General features: G+C 51.2%; 1 protein-coding gene across 6 annotated transcripts in view; it reads left to right on the top strand.

Moving 5' to 3' along the window:
• ECE2 (endothelin converting enzyme 2) overlaps positions 1–17,785 on the top strand; it is a 31,294-nt gene extending 13,509 nt beyond the window's left edge. The window contains exons 1-19 of one of the 6 annotated variants that reach the window (XM_037071003.1): positions 4,130–4,304; positions 4,588–4,674; positions 5,014–5,149; positions 5,357–5,572; positions 6,049–6,173; positions 6,289–6,435; positions 6,587–6,652; positions 9,927–10,115; positions 11,063–11,205; positions 11,560–11,674; positions 12,998–13,108; positions 14,100–14,198; positions 14,299–14,376; positions 14,936–15,039; positions 15,240–15,350; positions 15,476–15,543; positions 15,706–15,896; positions 16,012–16,107; positions 16,834–17,785. In XM_037071003.1, coding sequence (XP_036926898.1) covers positions 4,266–4,304; positions 4,588–4,674; positions 5,014–5,149; positions 5,357–5,572; positions 6,049–6,173; positions 6,289–6,435; positions 6,587–6,652; positions 9,927–10,115; positions 11,063–11,205; positions 11,560–11,674; positions 12,998–13,108; positions 14,100–14,198; positions 14,299–14,376; positions 14,936–15,039; positions 15,240–15,350; positions 15,476–15,543; positions 15,706–15,896; positions 16,012–16,107; positions 16,834–17,010 — 2,298 coding nt within the window. In that variant the 5' untranslated portion in view covers positions 4,130–4,265 and the 3' untranslated portion in view covers positions 17,011–17,785. Of the gene's footprint in view, positions 1–4,129; positions 4,305–4,587; positions 4,675–5,013; positions 5,150–5,338; positions 5,573–6,048; positions 6,174–6,288; positions 6,436–6,586; positions 6,653–9,926; positions 10,116–11,062; positions 11,206–11,559; positions 11,675–12,997; positions 13,109–14,099; positions 14,199–14,298; positions 14,377–14,935; positions 15,040–15,239; positions 15,351–15,475; positions 15,544–15,705; positions 15,897–16,011; positions 16,108–16,833 lie in introns of those variants that run through there. The other 5 variants (XM_037071001.1, XM_037071008.1, XM_037071006.1 and 2 more) reach the window with 5 other exon arrangements.
• The last annotated feature ends 551 nt before the right edge of the window (positions 17,786–18,336 follow it).

The raw sequence follows: 18,336 nt of genomic DNA, 5'->3' as shown, positions 1-18,336 counted from the left end.
CACCAGCTAATAAGCATAGAGTATGATTCATATATGTAAATAAGTATATACACATACAGATGCATACATAACTACATACAAAGTATGTGTTGAGCTATGTAAATACATATATAAGAAAGATCTGGAAGGAAACAGACCAAACTAATAATGGTTACCTCAGAGGATGGTATTGGGATCCCAGCAGGATGAATTTCATTTTACTCTATATCCTTCTGCAGTATTACATGTGCAATAAAAAAGTTTTAATGATTTTTTTTTTCAAAAAAAGGTTAATGATGATATAGTCCATTTACCAAACATCACACTCTGGCCCTAGACAAATCAATTCACTTAGAAAGGAGACTAGTAGTTAAGAGTATGGAGCTGAGATTCAAACTGAGGATCTGCCTTCTACCTGATGTGTAACTTTGGGTACGTTATTAAGCTTTCCTGTGTTGTAGGTTCTTCTGTGAAACAGGGATGGTGATACTGATAGAATCTGCATATCGGGTCATCGTGAGGATTAAATAAGTTACATAAAGTGCTTAGGTAAGTGCTGGACAGTAGAACTGTTAGCTATTCTTATACAAGAAAGCATAAAGAAGTTAAAAGTAATCTCATTAGACATATCCATATTAACATTTTTGCATAGATTTCCAATTTCTTTTTTTAACCTATGCTTTTCTACTTTTTTTCTAAACAAAAATGAGATTTTGTAACCCTTTACCTCCCCCACCTAACTACATGGATAACACTCCCCCCACTTAGGAGTTGCAACTGGATACATTGTATCTCATTGTACCGGTATCCAATGTTACAAAAGCCCTCTACTCTTAGGGGCTGGATTTCCACTCTGTTTGTTGTTTGTTTGTTTTGTTATAATAGTGCTGTGATGAACAAATGTTGTAGGGGAAAAATGGCCCATATATTTTGTTCCTCCAATCAAGAAATAGCATCTATTTCTCCAACCCTGAATCTGGGCTTGACCCTCTGACTTGCTTTGCCCAACAGGGACATTAACAAATGTGATGCAAACAGAAACTTGAAAAATGTTCATATACTGGGGCTTTGCCCCATTTTCTGTTGCTGGGAATTTTGAGACTACCACGTGAAGAAGCCTGGGCTAGCTTACTGGAGGAGGAGAGACTGTGGGACAGAAACAGAGCCCAGTCATGTAAATGAGGCCCAAACATGTAAATGAGGATACACTGCTAGACCACTCAGCTCCTGCTGAGTTGACCCAGACCTGAAGAACCACCCAATCAACCCACTGAACAGAGAAATAATGAATGTTTGCTATTTTAATCCACAAAATTTTGGTAAGCTTGTTATGTAGCAAAAACTAGTTGATACAGATATCTTGTGGACAATGATTACTTCCTGGAACAGTTATCTAGAATTAGACTTTCTGGGTCAAAGAATGTGTACACTTACACCTAGTGATTCATGTTACCAAAAAGCTTGCATCAGTTTGTAAGCTTTAGTTTGTTGCATCAGCAGTACATGAAAGTGGCCATATTCCTCATCTTTGTCAACACTGAACATGAGTGTTTCTTATCTTCATGACCACATCATCCTTGTAAATTGAACACACACACCATTGTCCATTTCCTCTCAATTTACAATCAGTGTAGAGAAAAGATCACTCCTGTAGGAAAGAACAGCAGAAAAGAGAGAGAAAATAACAGAATGGGAGAATAAAACAGGGTCAAAGAATATAAACAGAGAGGAAGGAAAATAGAATTACCGAGTGGAGCAACCCCTGAGCCTCTATGTGCATTCGGTACTTACCATGTAGTCAGGAGTAGGTATGAGCCTAATAAACGATTTGGGTCAAGAAAGAGGCTTGGGAAGGACCTGTCCCTTTAGGCCACGCTTAGGGAAACTGTAGGTGCGGGGCCTTTCATATGTGGCTGTATTTCTCACAGCAACTCTCTGAGACAGGGATGACTGTTCCCATTTTACAGATGAAGAAAAAAGTAACAGTTTTCAAGTAATTTGATAAAGATCATAGAGCTGACAAAGAATTGAGCCCAGATTTGAGTCCAGGTCTGTCTACCTTGAAAATGGACACGTGTTTCCTTAGTCTTCCAGAGAGGATGTGGCAGAAGACAAGCAGCTACTTTGGGGAGGAAGTCTATTCTCTCGGGTCATGTTGCCAAACTGCTCTGTCTAAAGGAGTCAGAGCACTTGGGTTCGAAGCCCAGTTCTGCTACTTCCTGCGTGACTCTGAGCCTCTCCATGCCTCACTCTTCTTCATCTGCACAGTGGCTTCATAAAGCGCTACAAGGACAAATGAGCACATAGATGTGAAGCATCTAGAACAGCGGCTGGCGCACAGTGACGTGCTGTGTAAGCTTGCTATTGCGCGCAGGGCGCTGCAGCAGCCAGAGGACTGTTTCTTACAAGCCTGTTGCCAGGAAGTCCTTACATAGTAGCTTCCGTCACACTCAAGGGGTCATTTGTCTCGGTGGAGTTCCCCACAGGGCAAGGCCAACCCTGCTGCCTCCTTTCTCTTCATCCAGCCTTGGAGGGGGAGGAGGAAGAAGTAAGTGCTGTGGTGCCACATTGTCATCAGAAAGAACATGAACAACTCGAGACTTGTCCCAAGGGTCTCTCCCAAGGCCGTACTGCTGCAGACCCCAGTCCGCTGGATGTGAAAGCTCCGTGCTCAGGGAACGCGACTCACCTGGAACCCATCTGCCTCCTCTGCTGTCTGGGAGGCAAAGCGGCCGTTCGCCAGCCTTTCAGTTCTCCTTTCTGCCTGTAGGGCTTTAATGACAACAGCACCAAGAGCAGCTAACGCATGCTGTCAGGCGTCTGACACTGTCCTAAGAGGTACTATTCTTACTTCGATTTTGCAAATGAGGAAATTCCGTCTGAATCCAGAATCTTCCATCCTAACTACTGCACTGTACGGGCTCCTGTGTGAGAACAGGCAATTCTGGGCTGGAAAAGGCCACAGAAAGCAATGCAACATTGCTCGGCCTGACTCATTCGTCATCCACCTTTTCTCAGCCCGGGAGCCGCCCGTGTGAGAACCACTTGCAGCAGGATGTTCAAGAGAGAACATCCTGGAGGAGCAAGAGCTGAGGTGAGAGTCGAGAAATGGGTTATGGGTTTGCCACCACTGTCTGCCTTCTAGGGTCAAACTCATGCATCGCCTGGATGAGGAGGCACTCAAAAAAAGGGTAAAAGAAAACACGAGTCACTCTCCAGCGTAGCAGACTGCAACACCACGCCTGATTAAGGAATGACAATATGGAAGGCAGATGGCAGACGCATCGATGCCACATTATTGCTTTTCAGTGAAATATTGCTTGGTTTTTTTTTCCCTTCTTCTTCTTGTAAACCTCCCAAATAAAATGGTTTGCTTTCCTCAAGTTAGAGGTGTGAACACGTCTTTTCTTTAAATATATCTGTGGATGGCTGTTTTTTTCCCTGCCGATTTGTCACCATCTGTAACCCTCCCTGTGGGAGACGATCTGATGACAACAGTTATCTTGGAGAGTAAAAGTGCAGTCTCGGAGCAACGGGTGGGAGCAGAGTCGGCGTGGGCTCTGCGTGTGTGTTGTGTACGTGTGTGACGCGCGTTGGGCTGGGGGCCTGGTGCTCGTACACACCGTGTGTGAGCGGGTAGTGTGCACATTCGGCGGGCATCTTGTGTGTGTGGACTGTGGGCTGGGCTGGGTGCTCGCCTGCACACCCGGGCGACTGCGTTTTCTGTGTAGATATCGCGCGGACACCCTCCATGTGGGTCGACACCCTGCTGGCTCAAGAGCTGCTGTGCGTACTGCTCGGGAAGGGGTTCTTCCATAGAGTAAAATTTCTCCAAGGTGTTCAAAGGGAATGGGGACGGCCTGCAATTTGGGTGACTGGGCCAAGAAATAGCAGGGTTTGGGCCTGGGTCAAAGGAATGTAAATTATGGGTGGCTTGCGAGAGGGTGCTGCGGAGACCGAGAGCTGACCCTTCAGAGGAGCGGGGGGCGGGGTGGGGGGCGGCAGGTTGGCGCAGCTCAGCGGGGCGGGCCGCGGGCTCCGGGAGCGGAGGTCTGGGCGCCCGGAGCGCTCCTCCCCTCCCCCACGGTCCCCACCCCCAGGCGCCGCGCCGCGGGGGGCGGGGGGGCCGGGCAGGCGGGGGTGGCGGCGGCCAAGCGAGGGGCTGCGCAGCTGCTGCGATGGCGCGCGGCGGCCGGGCCGGGCCAGGGGCCGAGGCCGCGGCCTGGGTCAGGGCCAGCCGCTTGCGGGAGCCCTAAGGTGCCTCCTAAGGGAGCCCGGACTCCACGATGAACGTCGCGCTGCAGGAGCTGGGCAGCGGCGGTAACGTGAGTGGGGGCTCCTGGGGAGAGGCCCAGGGAGAGGCCCCAGGGTAGGGGGGTGACGGACAGACGGCGTCGGGATGGGGCTCCGCGCTGGAGGAGCAGGGGCTGCGTCCTTGAGGGGCGAAGGTGGGAGGGAGGCCAGACCACAGAGTCGGGGAAGAGGGAAGGGGGCCTCGCTGCAGGCGGGAGGGGTTCTGGCCGGGAGGGGCACTGGGGCACTGAGGCTGGGTCGTGGGCAAGCAGCCCAACCTGCCTGACCTGGGTTGGCGCCCCGACTGTCTAGCAGATGGTGGAGTACAAACGGGCGACGCTGCGGGATGAAGACGCACCGGAGACCCCCGTAGAGGGCGGGGCCTCCCCGGACGCTGTGGAGGTGGGCAAGGGGGTTCTCCCTTCCTCTCCAGGCCCCAGTCCGGCAGGAAGCCTAGCACACCCAGCAGCTTTTGGCTGCCCTGGTGGGTCACCTGCCCCCACCTCCACTCCAGCTCTGGCTTCTGCGCTAGGACTAAGCCATGACGTTGCACAAAGCAGGCTCAGGATTCAACTCGGCCTGCCTCCGCATCCCTGTGCCTAGAGTTAACCTCGGTAGCACCTTTGCTCCGTGGCTTTGGAAACTGCCTATGCCTTCACCCTCTGGGAGGACTTCTGTGATCCTGGATGCTCCTCACCCCCTCCTGCCTCTGGCTAGCTCTCTGTCACCCTGTGCTCTCAGGTGGGGTTCCAGAAGAGGACGAGATGCCTCTTAGGCTTGCACACCCGACTGGAGCTGGTCTTGGCAGGTGTCTCCCTACTGCTGGCTGCCCTGCTTCTGGGCTGCTTTGTGGCCCTAGGGGTCCAGTACCACAGAGGTAGGTGGGATCACACCTGCCACCAGCACTCCTAGCTGTGGGGACTCTGGAGGCCAAAGGGCCTCTAAGATATTGTCTGGCTGGGGCTGCCTTTCCCTAGCTTTTCTCTTTCCTCCCAACCTTCCTGCCATCACCGCCCCTCTCAAAACATGTGTCTTCCCCAAACTGACTGAGAGCCCCTGTCCTTAGCCATGTCTCCTGCCACAGACACATCCCACAGCACCTGCCTCACAGAGGCCTGCATTCGAGTGGCTGGAAAAATCCTAGAGACCCTTGACCGTGGCGTGAGCCCCTGTGAGGACTTTTACCAATTCTCCTGCGGAGGCTGGATTCGGAGGAACCCCCTGCCCATCGGGCGTTCTCGCTGGAACACATTCAATAGTCTCTGGGACCAGAACCAGGCCATACTGAAGCACCTGCTTGGTGAGTGGGCCTGTCAGGGAGGCTTGTGCCCGGTAGGTACATACCCAGCATGAGGCTTGGCACTTAGTAGGTACCCAGTGAAGGTCCATGAATGAATAAATAACTGGGTGACTGGAAACACCCTTGGGGCAAGGGATGCAGAGAGCAGAGGGCTCCCTCCCGAGAGGTGGAGATAGGTTTGGAGTGGGGCAGACCTCTAAGTTTAAGGGAGAGGCTCCTCCTGCCCTCTGTTTGTAGGACTGCTGAGGTGTGGTAGCGCTTCTCCAGGGAGCCTGTAGTGCTTAGAGATCTTAGAGGGTCTTAACGGACAGGGCAGAGGAAGGAGCCACACTTGGCTGTTTCAGTTGGTTTTCCTGGGTCTACATGAAGAGGACTGCCCCTGGTTTGGAAAGCAAGAAGAGGGACCAAGTAAAAGGCCCAGGAACCCTCTCAGTAGTCAGCACAGTTGCCACCTGGACCTGTATTGTACTCCACAGAAAACGCCACCTTCAATTCCAGCAGTGAAGCTGAGTGGAAGACACAACGCTTTTACCTGTCCTGCCTAAAGGTGGAGCGCATCGAGGAGCTGGGAGCCCAGCCGCTGCGAGACCTCATTGAAAAAGTAGAGCCCCCTGGGTGGGGGAGGTAGGCAGGGAGAGGACAGGATTCAGAAGAGGACATGGCCCCCGAGGCTTGGGGGCTCTTGTGTCATAGGTTCCACTATGGTCTCTACTCAGATTGGTGGTTGGAATGTTACGGGGCCCTGGGACCAGGACAACTTCATGGAGGTGCTGAAAGCAGTAGCAGGGACCTATAGGGCCACCCCCTTCTTCACAGTCTACATCAGTGCCGACTCTAAGAGTTCCAACAGCAATGTCATACAGGTACAGGGTTGGGGGAAGGTGGGAGGGACTTGTGGACTGTTTGCTGAGCCCAGACTCTCCTCCCCTATGACTGGCAGGCTTGGGTGGCCCCCCTTCACGAGAGTCCAGGTTTTGGTGGGAGTGGGCTTAACCCTTCACCTTACTGTTGCAGGTGGACCAGTCTGGGCTCTTCCTACCCTCTCGAGACTACTACCTAAACAGGACCGCCAATGAAAAAGTAAGAGGCATCCTCAGAATCCCTACTCTTAGGCCATGTTGAGCTAGACTGATCCCTATTTACTTTGCCCAGGGTCAGGGTGAGGGACTAAGGTGAACCTGTCCTGTCACCACTTTTTTCCTTCTGTCTTCTCTCCTTCCTTTCCTTTCCTTTCCTTTCCTTTCCTTTCATTCCTTTCTTCCTTCCTTCCTCCCTCCCTCCCTCCTTTCTTCCTTCCTTCCTCCCTCCCTCCCTCCCTCCCTTCCTTCCTTCTTTCCTCTTCATGTAGGAAAACATTTTATAGGCACTTGCTGTGTTCCAGTGCAATGGGGGCATTCTGAGATGTACGTTTTGTAGTTACTAGAAACTTTCAGGGTGGATGGGATCACCGACCTAGATATCTGAGAATGATACTCAGAGAGGGTCTGTGGGACTCTGGAGAGACTTGGGCAGACAGAGAAGGTTTCCTAATGAGATTGCATTTGAGCTAGGCCCTGTAAAATATCTAGGGGTGGGTGATGGCATGCTGGGTGAAGAGAACAGTTTAAACAAAAGTGTTGAAGAAGGAAAGGCTAAGGTGTGTTTGGACCACGAGAAGGGGTCCAGCGTGGTGAAATGTGGAGCTCAAAGCAGTTGAGAGGCTGAAGGAGGATAGAGTCTAGTTATGGGAGGGACCTTCGATGGTGCCCTGAGGGGTTTCCTGTAGGCCATTGCTGGCTCCAGAGCAGGGAGGGAGTGATGCAGTGAGCGGTGCTTTCGGAAGCTGGTTTGGCTGGGGTGTGAAAAGCAGATGTAAGAGAGGGAGCCTGGAGGTCAATTAAGAGTTTTGGCAGTACTTCAAGTCTGAATTATGAATTGTTGGTGAGTGGATGTTAGAAGAGAGGAGTAGCTCTGGCTGGTGTAGCTCAGTGGATTGAGCACGTGCCTGCGAACCACACGATAGCGGTTTGATTCCCAGTCAGGGCACATGCCTGGGTTGCAGGCCAGTTCCTGGTTCCCGGTTCCCAGCAGGGGACGAATGAGAGGCAACCATACATTGTTATTTCTCTCTCTCTCTCCCCTCCCCTTCCCCTCTAAGATAAATAAATAAAATCTTTAAAAAAAAAGAAGACAGGAGTAGAAGGAGGAAGCGGTGAAGCGAGTTGAGACTATCAACCTGAATAATGGTAGAATAATGGGGTCCTTAGAAAATCAAGGATGCCTCTAAGAGAATCAGCTTAGGACACATTGGGGCAGAAGAAGAATATGATGTCACAGGAAAAGGGCAGACTTTGGACCCAGACCTTGATTTCAGTCCCAGCTCTGTGGTTTAGTGCGAGCTGGTCTAGCTCTCACAGGCTGTCCCTTCATCTGTAAATGGGATCATAGCATCTGCCTCCTATGGTATTTGGGGGCGGGGCAGGATGCAAGCTATGCTCCTTCATGTGGCAGACACTCAGGGAGTGGGAGCTGCTAATGTTAGACTGTGGGTTTGAGACCTGGGCACCATCTCTAGGGAGAGGTCAGCAGGCAGCTGTGAAAGCTGGGTGTAGTCCTGGGGATAGGATGAACCTGGAGGGAGCCGTGGGCTTGAGGGGCATCTTCTTAGAAACCTAGACAGAGGCTTTTCCAGAGTTGAGAGAAAGGGGTAGAAGGAGATCCTTCTTTTTTAAGGACAGTTGTAGAAAAAGAGCCAGGAAAGGAGGCTTCTATAGAGTAGGACAAGCAGGAGAGCTGTTTCTCCTGTTCATTCTCAAACACAGAGCACAGCATAACCAGACCCTCTTCTAGGCCTGTGATGAGCAAGACATTGCCACTGCCCTCTGCATGGGGCAGAAGGCATAAACAGCTCAGTATATCCTGTTTGCAGTTGCTGGGACTGTTACAGAGAAGCGTGGCATTCTGAGAGTGAGTGGGACAGACAACTAGCCTAGCCGCAGGGTCGGAGTAGACTGCAGGGAAGAGAGAGTGTTGTAGGCAAAGGGAACAGCTACTTTATTTTTTTATTTTTAAAAGATTTTATTTATTTTTAGACTGAGGGGAAGGGAGGGAGAAAGAGAGGGAGAGAAACATCGATTAGTTGGCTCTCACATGCCCCCAACTGGGGACCTGGATCACAACCCAGGCATGTGCCCTGACTGGGAATTGAACTGGCGAACTTTTGGTTCACAGGCCGGAGCTCAGTTCACTGAGCCACACCAGCCAGGGCCGGGAACAGCTACTTTATGCACAGGCTCTGAGGTGGCAAGGAGTGTGGCCCACTGATGGACTAGAAAGGAGAACAGGAAGGGAGAGTGGTCCCCGAGTCCCTCTGGAGGTATATAGACTCATATATGAACATTGTGGATCAAGTTTAGCATTTATCCCAAAAGAAATAAAAATTCAAATGTAAGGAGTGGTATGAATGGATGTGTGGTTTTGACATGACCTGAGTCAGAGGAGGAGAGAATTTTGAGAATGTGGGAGAGAACCACATGGTCCAAGACTTGGGAAAAGGCAGGAGAAAGGTTGTCACAGATAGGGAGTCTCCTGTGCCAGCATCGAAGGGGAGCTGCAGTACAAAGGTTCAGAAAGGACAGACATTTTGGAGTCGCCTGGTTGGCATGGCTCAGTGGGTTGGGCATCATTCCACAAGCAAAAAGTTGTCTGATCCATTCTCTGGTCAGGGCACATGCTTAGGTTGCAGGTTCAGTTCTCCATCAGGGCACATAAAAGAGGCAACTGATTGGTGTTTCTCTCTCACATTGATATTTCTCTCCTCTCTGCCTCTCTTTCTCTAAAATCAATAGCATGTCCTTGAGTGAGGATTAAAAAAACAACAATTTAGGAGTAAAGTCAGATTAAGAAAAGTATCAAAGGTCGGTCTCAGGCTGAAGGTAAGGAGGTAGGGAGAGGAAGGGGTAAGTCAGGTGGGCAGGATGAGCATCAAGATCAGTGATTGAACTAACCATCCCTCTTAGGAGCTGGGATGGCTGAGAGTGATACTCAAACCTCTTCCTCTGAGAGCAGCAGCAAGGAAAAGGAGAGGTGGGGAAAATGAGAAAATCTGAAGTATAGAAAATGGATATTAAGGGACCTAAAACTTCTCAGTAGAGTGGAAGAGGAGATGGCCTTTGGCAATTCTGAGAGTTCAGGGTAGGACTCCTGAGTGAGGGTCAGGAGTGGTCCCTGGGAGGAGGGCCACAGGGAGTCGGTGCGAAGCAGTCCCGAGAGTCTGCAGAAGAAATGGCAAGGAGCAGTGGTGGCCGGAACAGACCCTCTGAGCCTTGGGCAGAAACTGTTGCTGGGCTGTGAGGATGACCTGGGGTTCTGACAGGTGCTTACTGCCTACCTGGACTACATGGAAGAGCTGGGCATTCTGCTGGGCGGACAGCCTGCCTCCACGCGGGAGCAGATGCGGCAGGTGCTGGAGCTGGAGACACAACTGGCTAACATCACAGTGCCCCAGGACCAGCGGCGGGATGAGGAGAAGATCTATCATAAGATGAGCATCGCGGAGCTGCAGGTGGGGCCACTGGGACAGAAAGAGCTGGGAGAGGCCAGCCCCTGGCACAGACCGCTCAGCTTTTCTTCAGGCTGTCTTCCTGAGGCAGTCAGTCCTTTTTTCCTTTTTCTTTAAAAAGTTTTAATCCTCACCCAAGGACATGTTTTCCTCATTGCTTTTAGAGAAAGAGGAGGAATTGGGGGTGGGGTGGAGAGATAGAGAGAAAGAGAGATAGATCAGGGCAGCAATTCTTTTTTTTAAAGAGATTCTATTTATTTTTAGAGAGACAAGAAGGGAGGGAGAAAGAGAGGGAGAGAAGCATCTGTGTGTGAGAGAGATGAGGTTGCCTCTCGCACACCCCATCTTGGGCACCTTGCCTGCAACCCAGCCATGTGCCCTAATGGGGAATTGAACCAGCAATCTTAGTCACAGGCTGGTGCTCAGTCCACTGAGCCACTCCAGGCAGGGCAACAATGTCCACATGTTGCCTGGACATACACAGAGAGATTAAGTAAAAAGCCTGTAACAACTTGTACGAGATATCCACAAAACAATCAGGAAAGATATGGAAGCATCTTCTAGGGGGTCCTTACTGTGTCAGGCATCAACCCTTTAGTTGTAGGATTATGGAGAAGTTGGGTAAGGGGGTTCTGGAGGAGAGGCCAGGTGTGTAGGGATGCTGGGTGGCATCAGAAGAATGGTATATTATTACTTGTTTTGAGTATCTGTGAATGGCTGTGCCCCAGCTGAACATCACATTGGTGGTTTTCCTTGTATAAGTGATTGGGCTCCCACGCTGAGGGGCGCTCAGGCCTGGAAAAGGGTTTGCGGAAGGAAGGGGTCATAAAGCAGCTAGAAACTGTTACCTGGGCAATAGGAAACTAGGCTCTAACATATCAGTTAGTGAAGGGTCTGATGAAAGCTAGGCAGGCAGGCAGGGAGGCTTGAGATGTTTAGTTTGCTCCCAGGTCCTGGCGCCCTCCATGGACTGGCTGGAGTTCCTGTCTTTCTTGCTGTCACCACTGGAGCTGAGTGACTCTGAGCCTGTGGTGGTGTATGGGACGGATTATTTGCAGCAGGTGTCAGAGCTCATCAACCAAACAGAGCCAAGGTATGGGGGATGGGGTCAGGGCCCTGTGCAGGTCCTAGGCGGGAACTGGGTATAGGGAAATGGCACAGCCAGACACAGAAGGATTTGACAAGGCCCAGGACCTTCTAAACATCAAAACACAATTGTCTGTGGGGGCTGCCTCCTGGCCAGGGCATCAGGGGGTCTACGTGTGATCTGTATCCCTACTCCAACCTGACTTCTGTGGGCAGGTGTGTGGTCCAGGGTGAGAGAGAGGGATTCTGAAGCAGCTCCCACCTATGCCTCTCAGGACTCCTGCTGCCTGCACATTTGTGTAGATGGTTTGGGGTGGAAATGGTAACCCGCCTGCTCTTTATGTTCTGGTCTGGACGCCAGTGTCCTAAACAATTACCTGATCTGGAACCTGGTGCAGAAGACAACCTCGAGCCTGGACCGACGCTTTGAGTCTGCACAAGAGAAGCTGCTGGAGACCCTCTATGGCACCAAAAAGGTGGGCTCTCTTTCTCTGCCCCCACTTCCTGGTGCAGTTTAGCTGATGTTTCACACTCACTCACTCACTCACTCACTGTGTGTCAGGCACCAATTGCCTCATGGTGTAGTACAGAGCTCAGGACCAGGAATCAAGCTGACTTGGGTTGCAGCCCCCCACGCCTCCATTTAGTAGGCTATGGACCTTGCTCGTGTCACCTAGCCTCTCCGAATCTGCATTTCCAGGTCTGCCAAACAGGAATGCCTTGCAGGGTTGTCAGGAGGACTAACTGAGTTATTAAGCAAAGCACCCACCCAGTGCATGAGCAGCACTTGGCTTTGATGATGATGGCGATGAAGATGAGTAAAGAAATGCAGTTCTTAGTTTCAGAATACCCCGTTAAGTGAGAAAGAGGACATGTAAATCAGCATATGGTGTTTAGGGGTGATGAGAGCTCACATTGAGGGAGAGACTGTCTTCGTGTTGTAGGACAGAGGTGGGGACAGCACATTCTACCTGGGGAGTGGGGACATCAGGAAAGGCTTCCCCGAAGAGATGATGTTTGAAGAACTAGTTGAGTAGGAAAACAAGAGAGAAGGGCAGTCCAGGATGTTCAAATTCCCATAGGCCAGAGGGAGCATGGGGGGTTTGCATGTGTTCTGGAATGAGCTTGAGAACAGGGCAGTTGAGAGGCTGAGGGTGTTAAAAGTTTGACATTGATTCTTTTTGGGATGGGGAACCATGGGATGGTTTTAAGGATAGGAATAACCCAGTTAGATTTATGTGTTAGATCATCTTTCTTGTACCTAATGGAAGATGGAAGGGAGTGGCAGGGGAGGTGGGGTGAGAATGGAGTTAGATTGTCTAGTTAGGAGAACATTGCAATGTTCAGGCAGGAGATGATACTGTTGTAGGTCAGGGAGTGGCAACAGGTGGATGGCAGAGATGGCTATAAAGTAGAGTTTAGAGACCGATGATAAATTGAATGTAGGGGTAGGGCGATGGAGGAGGCTGGTGACTCCCAGATCTCCAGCACAGGGAACTGACTGGGATGTGGAGCTGAGCAAAGAAACACCTGGACCCCAATGGGCCTCTCAGGAACTTAGGAGGAGGAGAGTGCTGAGAACAGAGTGGGCAGCACCCTCCTCATTTTAAGGTTTCTCTCCTGGGGTTGGCACGCTTTGCAATCGTGCCCCTCATTTTTCCTGGAGTCCGAGGGAGCGTCAGCACACCAAACCAGGGCCTCTGCTGGCCAGACCTGAGGGGTTGGCCCCTGGGACAGAGAAAGGCCCTCGCTGGGGGGCAGAGCTATCTCTGGGAGGCCGGGCTCTTTGTCCCCTACAGTCCTGCGTGCCAAGGTGGCAGACCTGCATCTCCAACACAGATGACGCCCTTGGCTTTGCTTTGGGATCCCTCTTTGTGAAAGCCACATTTGACCGGCAAAGCAAGGAAATTGTGAGTCTTCAAGGTTCTTCCCGCACTACCCCTTGCTTTAGTTAAAATTCGCCATTCATAGTTGTGAGTATGTATAAAAAAAACTGGAAGGAACTTTATTAACAAATTAATAGCAATTACTTTGGGTATGGGGACTATGACAGATTCTTTTGTTTTTTAAAGTTCTCTGCATTTTCCAAATTTTCTATAATGTGTTTATGTTACCCATTCAATTAGAAAAACAATATTTATGTATTTATTAGGAGATGATAATGAATGTGCTTAAAGTATTACCTACAAGGATGTTTATGGAAGTGTTGTTTATAATACGAGAGAATGAAAATAGCTTAAATGTCTAATCACTGGGGATGGAAAAATAAACTGTGGTTAGGATGAACTATGAGGCAGCCTTAAAACTGATCATACATCTGTAAGTGAAAAAAGTAAGTTGCTATATATATATGTATACACACATATATAAAATAACACAATTTCATTATATATATAATGTGTATATAATCTGTATATATACACAATATACATACATACATATGTGTATGTGTGTGTGTGTGTATATATATATATATATATATATATATATATATATATATATCCGGGCAGGGAAAGACACTAGATAGTCAAATGTTAAATGAAGTTATCTCTGAATGAAGGATTATAAGTGGTCTATTCTTCAATTCTTCTGTTTTCCAAATTTGCTGTTATTAATGCCTTCCCTTTATGATCAGATAAAAATTAATGCATTATATTAAATCATAACATTAATTCAATTAAATTGTCCATTAATTTTGGGGGGTAATTAGGGGAAAAAGCTGCTCACGGCCCCAGCCTCTTCACAGACCTTGTTTCCCCTCACGCCCCCAGGTGCTCAGCCTTAACCCGGCAATTCGGACACTGTCACACGGCCCCTGGAACAGCAGGGAGGGGACTAGGGTGGACAGGGGACAAAGGGTTCATGCAAGTGGAAGGCAGATTTGTGCCCCTTCCCTCCCAGGCAGAGGGGATGATCAGCGAGATCCGAACCGCCTTCGAGGAGGCCCTGGGACAGTTGGTTTGGATGGATGATAAGACCCGCCAGGCAGCCAAGGAGAAAGTGAGCTGTGGTCAGGGTTGGGGCGCCATCTTGAGGTGGGGGTGGAGGATACAGTTTTTTGGGAGCCTGGGGAGGAAAACCCTTAACGTGGTCTGTTTAGGCAGACGCCATCTATGATATGATCGGCTTCCCGGACTTCATCCTGGAGCCTAAAGAGCTGGATGATGTTTATGATGGGGTGAGTACCTCTGCTCACCAGTTTTGAACCCCAGCCCCATGGAGGGCACTCTTCTCTGGGCTCATTAATAGGAGCTCAAGCACTAGGAGGGAAGGAGGTGCTTACTGGTTTCTTTCAGAGGCAATGTAGGCAAGGCACTGAATACCGCTCAAGCGCTGGCTCTGTGCTAGGGTGCATGTCAGATGTTAGTAGAAGGCAGTGTTAGCCAGCAGTAATTAGCAGTCGAACTTGAGTCAAATCCTGTTTCTATCTCTACCTGTGTAACCTTGGACACATTATATAACCTGAGCCTCAGTTTCTTCATCTGTAAAATGGGGTCTTATTAGTATCTACCTCATAGGGTCATTGTGAGAATAAAAGGAGGCAGTATGTTAAAAAAATTACCTGCTTCGTAAGTGCTCTTCACGTGTGGGTGATTATTATTCACTAGGTATTTTACTCCCGTTTTATAGCTGAGAAACCTGAGGCTCAGGAAGGTGCTATTTAGTAGCCAAACTGAGAATCTTATTTGCTCCAACATGTTGTCTTTCTTGCTTTCCACTTCCCACTGTTCCCATAGTATGAAGTCTCTGAAGATTCCTTCTTCCAGAACATGTTGAATTTGTACAACTTCTCTGCTAAAGTGATGGCGGACCAGCTCCGAAAGCCTCCCAGCCGGGACCAGTGAGAACGGAGGGCTGCAGACATTTGGGGCAGCAAGAGTCCGGGGTGCTTTCCAGGGCTTTGGGGGGGGGTTGAGGTGGGCAAGCCTGATCCCAAACCAGTGACGCAAGGTCCTTGCAGGAGGTAGGTCAAGGCTGCTGGGCTGGGAGGAGGATCGGGAGAGTCGGGACGCTGAGCCTCTCCCTCTCCACCACCCCCAGGTGGAGCATGACTCCCCAGACAGTGAATGCCTACTACCTTCCAACCAAGAACGAAATTGTCTTCCCTGCTGGCATCCTTCAGGCTCCGTTCTATGCCCGCAACCACCCCAAGTGTGTCTCAGGCAGGAGGGGCTGGGTGTTGGAGCCTGGGCCTATGGGTGGGGTGGGAACAGGGCTGGAGGTGGAATCCAGAAGTCCCCCTACCATACCTTCACTCAGCATTGTTCACCTACCAGAGCCCTGAACTTCGGTGGCATCGGTGTGGTGATGGGCCACGAGTTGACACATGCCTTTGATGACCAAGGTAGAGCCCCATGAAGTTGTTCCCTCCAGCCTAGAATTCCCAGTGGCTCCTGCAAAGCCTCAAGATTTTGGGAGCAGGCCAGAGGGACCCTGGATGCGGGAGCTCCTGACCCCAAGGGTTGTGCTCTGGTCTCAGTAGGGTGCAAAGGTTCCTTCTCCTCAGGGCGTGAGTATGACAAGGAAGGGAACCTGCGGCCATGGTGGCAGAATGAGTCACTGGCAGCCTTCCGGAATCACACGGCCTGCATGGAGGAGCAGTACAGCCAGTACCAGGTCAACGGGGAGAAGCTCAACGGCCGCCAGACGCTGGGGGAGAACATTGCTGACAACGGAGGACTTAAGGCTGCCTACAACGTGAGTGGCCTAGCCAGTCCTCCAGGGGCTGAGGTCCACCGCCCAGCGGGGAAGAGTTCGGGGTGGAGGGGTGGGTAGGCCCTGGCGGACTTACCGCTCCTGTGCCGGACCCCAGGCTTACAAAGCGTGGCTGAGGATGCACGGAGAAGAGCAGCAGCTGCCAGCTGTGGGGCTCACCAACCACCAGCTCTTCTTTGTAGGATTTGCTCAGGTATTGCCCTCCTGGAGGCTTGGGATCTGCCCCTCTCCCACTCCCTCCTGGGTGTGTCATTAGAAGTCTGGGGCATGCAGGAAAGGGACTGGGAAATGGGGCCAAAGTTGGTGTATGGAAGGTGGTCTGGGGAGGCCTTGTACCCAAAGCCACATGGCTGGGGCCCGCTGAAGCCTTGAGAATGCCTGAGGGGGGAGAAGTCTTCAGGAGGCAGTTACAGATCTCAAAGAGCAGGGCTGCCCTGCTTGAGGGAGACAGGGTAGGGAGCAGGATTGATCCTCACCGTGTTGCTGTGAGGTGACTGTGGAGGAGGAAACCGAAGCTTGGGGACAAAGTGGCTCATCGAGGGCTATCCAGGAATACAGTCAGTGGCAGAGTGTGACTCAGGCAGGGTCTCCTGTAAGTACTGTATTCTACAGCAGGCAGCCTTGGAGGGCTGGGCTCCTCCCTGTCAGACACATGGATCCTGGGAAACCCTGTTTCCAGGGCAGCTTTGAAAGGCCTCAAGGAATTTGGGAGGGAGGGTGCAGGCCCCTCCCTTAGTGCCGATAGCAAGGGGTTGGGGCTCAGATGCTGGCTGGGCCCCTGTCTGTGTCCCTGAGGCCTCCTGAGCTGAGAGACAAGGCTGGTGGTGGTTTGTGTCCCTGGGATGGCTCTGCTACAGTCCAGTCTGTGACTCTGCCCGCATTAGACACCATATGTCCCCGTGTCTGTCCTGGCCTGCAGGTGTGGTGCTCGGTCCGCACACCCGAGAGCTCTCACGAGGGGCTGGTGACCGACCCCCACAGCCCTGCCCGTTTCCGCGTGCTGGGCACTCTCTCCAACTCCCGTGACTTCCTGCAGCACTTCGGCTGCCCTGTCGGCTCCCCCATGAACCCAGGGCAGCTGTGTGAAGTGTGGTAGACCTGGGTCCGGGGAGAAATGGCCAGCTATTGCTAGGGCCTGGGGCAGCTCGCCCAGCAAGGCTGTTTGCTCTGGAGTTTGGAAAAGGCAAATGCCGGCTAGACTGAGTCCAGCTTCTCCACACCACAGGTGACATGAGTCCCTGTCCCTGTTCCACCACCACATTGTGCCTCTGCTTTGGGGGTGCCCCTGTCTCCAGCAGAGCTCCCAGCATTCACTGTGACATCCTTCCATGTCACCTTAGCTGAAAGAGGCCTGGGTTGGGGGCACCAACTCCATGGGAAGAAGTTGGCCTTTCTAGCCTGAAGCTCATTGGCTCGGTGGCCCTGGGGTCTGCCATGCCTGCTGCACTCTATGACGATGCAGGGCCTGGGCGGTGTGCCTTCCATGCTTCTTCTGGAGGCTCCCCTGGGAGTGGGCTCAGCTCCTTTCAGCACCACCCTCAGGGGCTGCCCTCCACCTCATGCTCCACATATTGCTGCTTATCATGCTGCCTCCAACCCTACTGACAGACCAACTGTGCTCAGCTCTTAGTGGAGGCCTGAGGGCCTTTACAAGCCTTCCTGTTGCCTTCTGGTTTCCCTGGGCTCAGAAGTGTGTATGTGTAGGGGATGCTAGTTCCTGTGTCTTGGGGTGGGGGGACTGAATCTTTCTGGACCAAGCAGGAAAGCAGATAGAACAGGGAGAGGGAAGGACAGAGTTTATTTTTACAGGGAAGAGGGTGGGAAGGGTGTGGTTTTGGCTCTGTAGGACCCTTTGCCAATAAATAGACACACAGCAGTCAGCCTGTCTCTTCCTTCAGTCCTGTTTTCATTTATTCATTTACTCATTCCAATAATATTTACTGAGCACCTAATGTATGCCAGGTACTCTTGTAGACACTCATTAACTCACCAGAAACAGGGGACTAAGATTTAAAGCCCCAAGAAGACAGAAAAAGAGAGGCGGGATGGAAGGATGGAATGAACTTGGATCTGACTGGGTGGAGTACACCCTCTGCTCACTGGTGGCCACATCCCCAATTGCCAGCTGTTCTGCTGCTGGAAGGATTCACCACGGCCCTCTCCTGACGCATGCAGATGGGCCTGCCACTGAGTCTGGCTGACTGGGCCAGGGTCAGCTTGAGAGATGGGTGACCCAAACCCTTCAATGGAGGGAAGCCCTGGCCAAGGTAACACACCATTCCCTGGAGCTCGGAGCACTGGCCTCTGCTTGTGGCTGAAAAGACATGTGTTGTCCCCTGCCCTCAAAGGCTCAGTGCTCCTGAGAGTCACTCACCTCACCTCCATACATTCATTAACGCCAACCAAGTGCCAGGCACAGAGA

The sequence above is a fragment of the Sturnira hondurensis genome, unplaced genomic scaffold (genome assembly GCF_014824575.4).
Source record: "Sturnira hondurensis isolate 20B ecotype Veracruz unplaced genomic scaffold, ASM1482457v3 Scaffold0019216, whole genome shotgun sequence".
NCBI lineage: Eukaryota > Metazoa > Chordata > Mammalia > Chiroptera > Phyllostomidae > Sturnira > Sturnira hondurensis.
The sequence above is the reverse complement of the archived record's forward strand: the minus strand, read 5'-3'. Positions and strand labels throughout refer to the sequence as shown.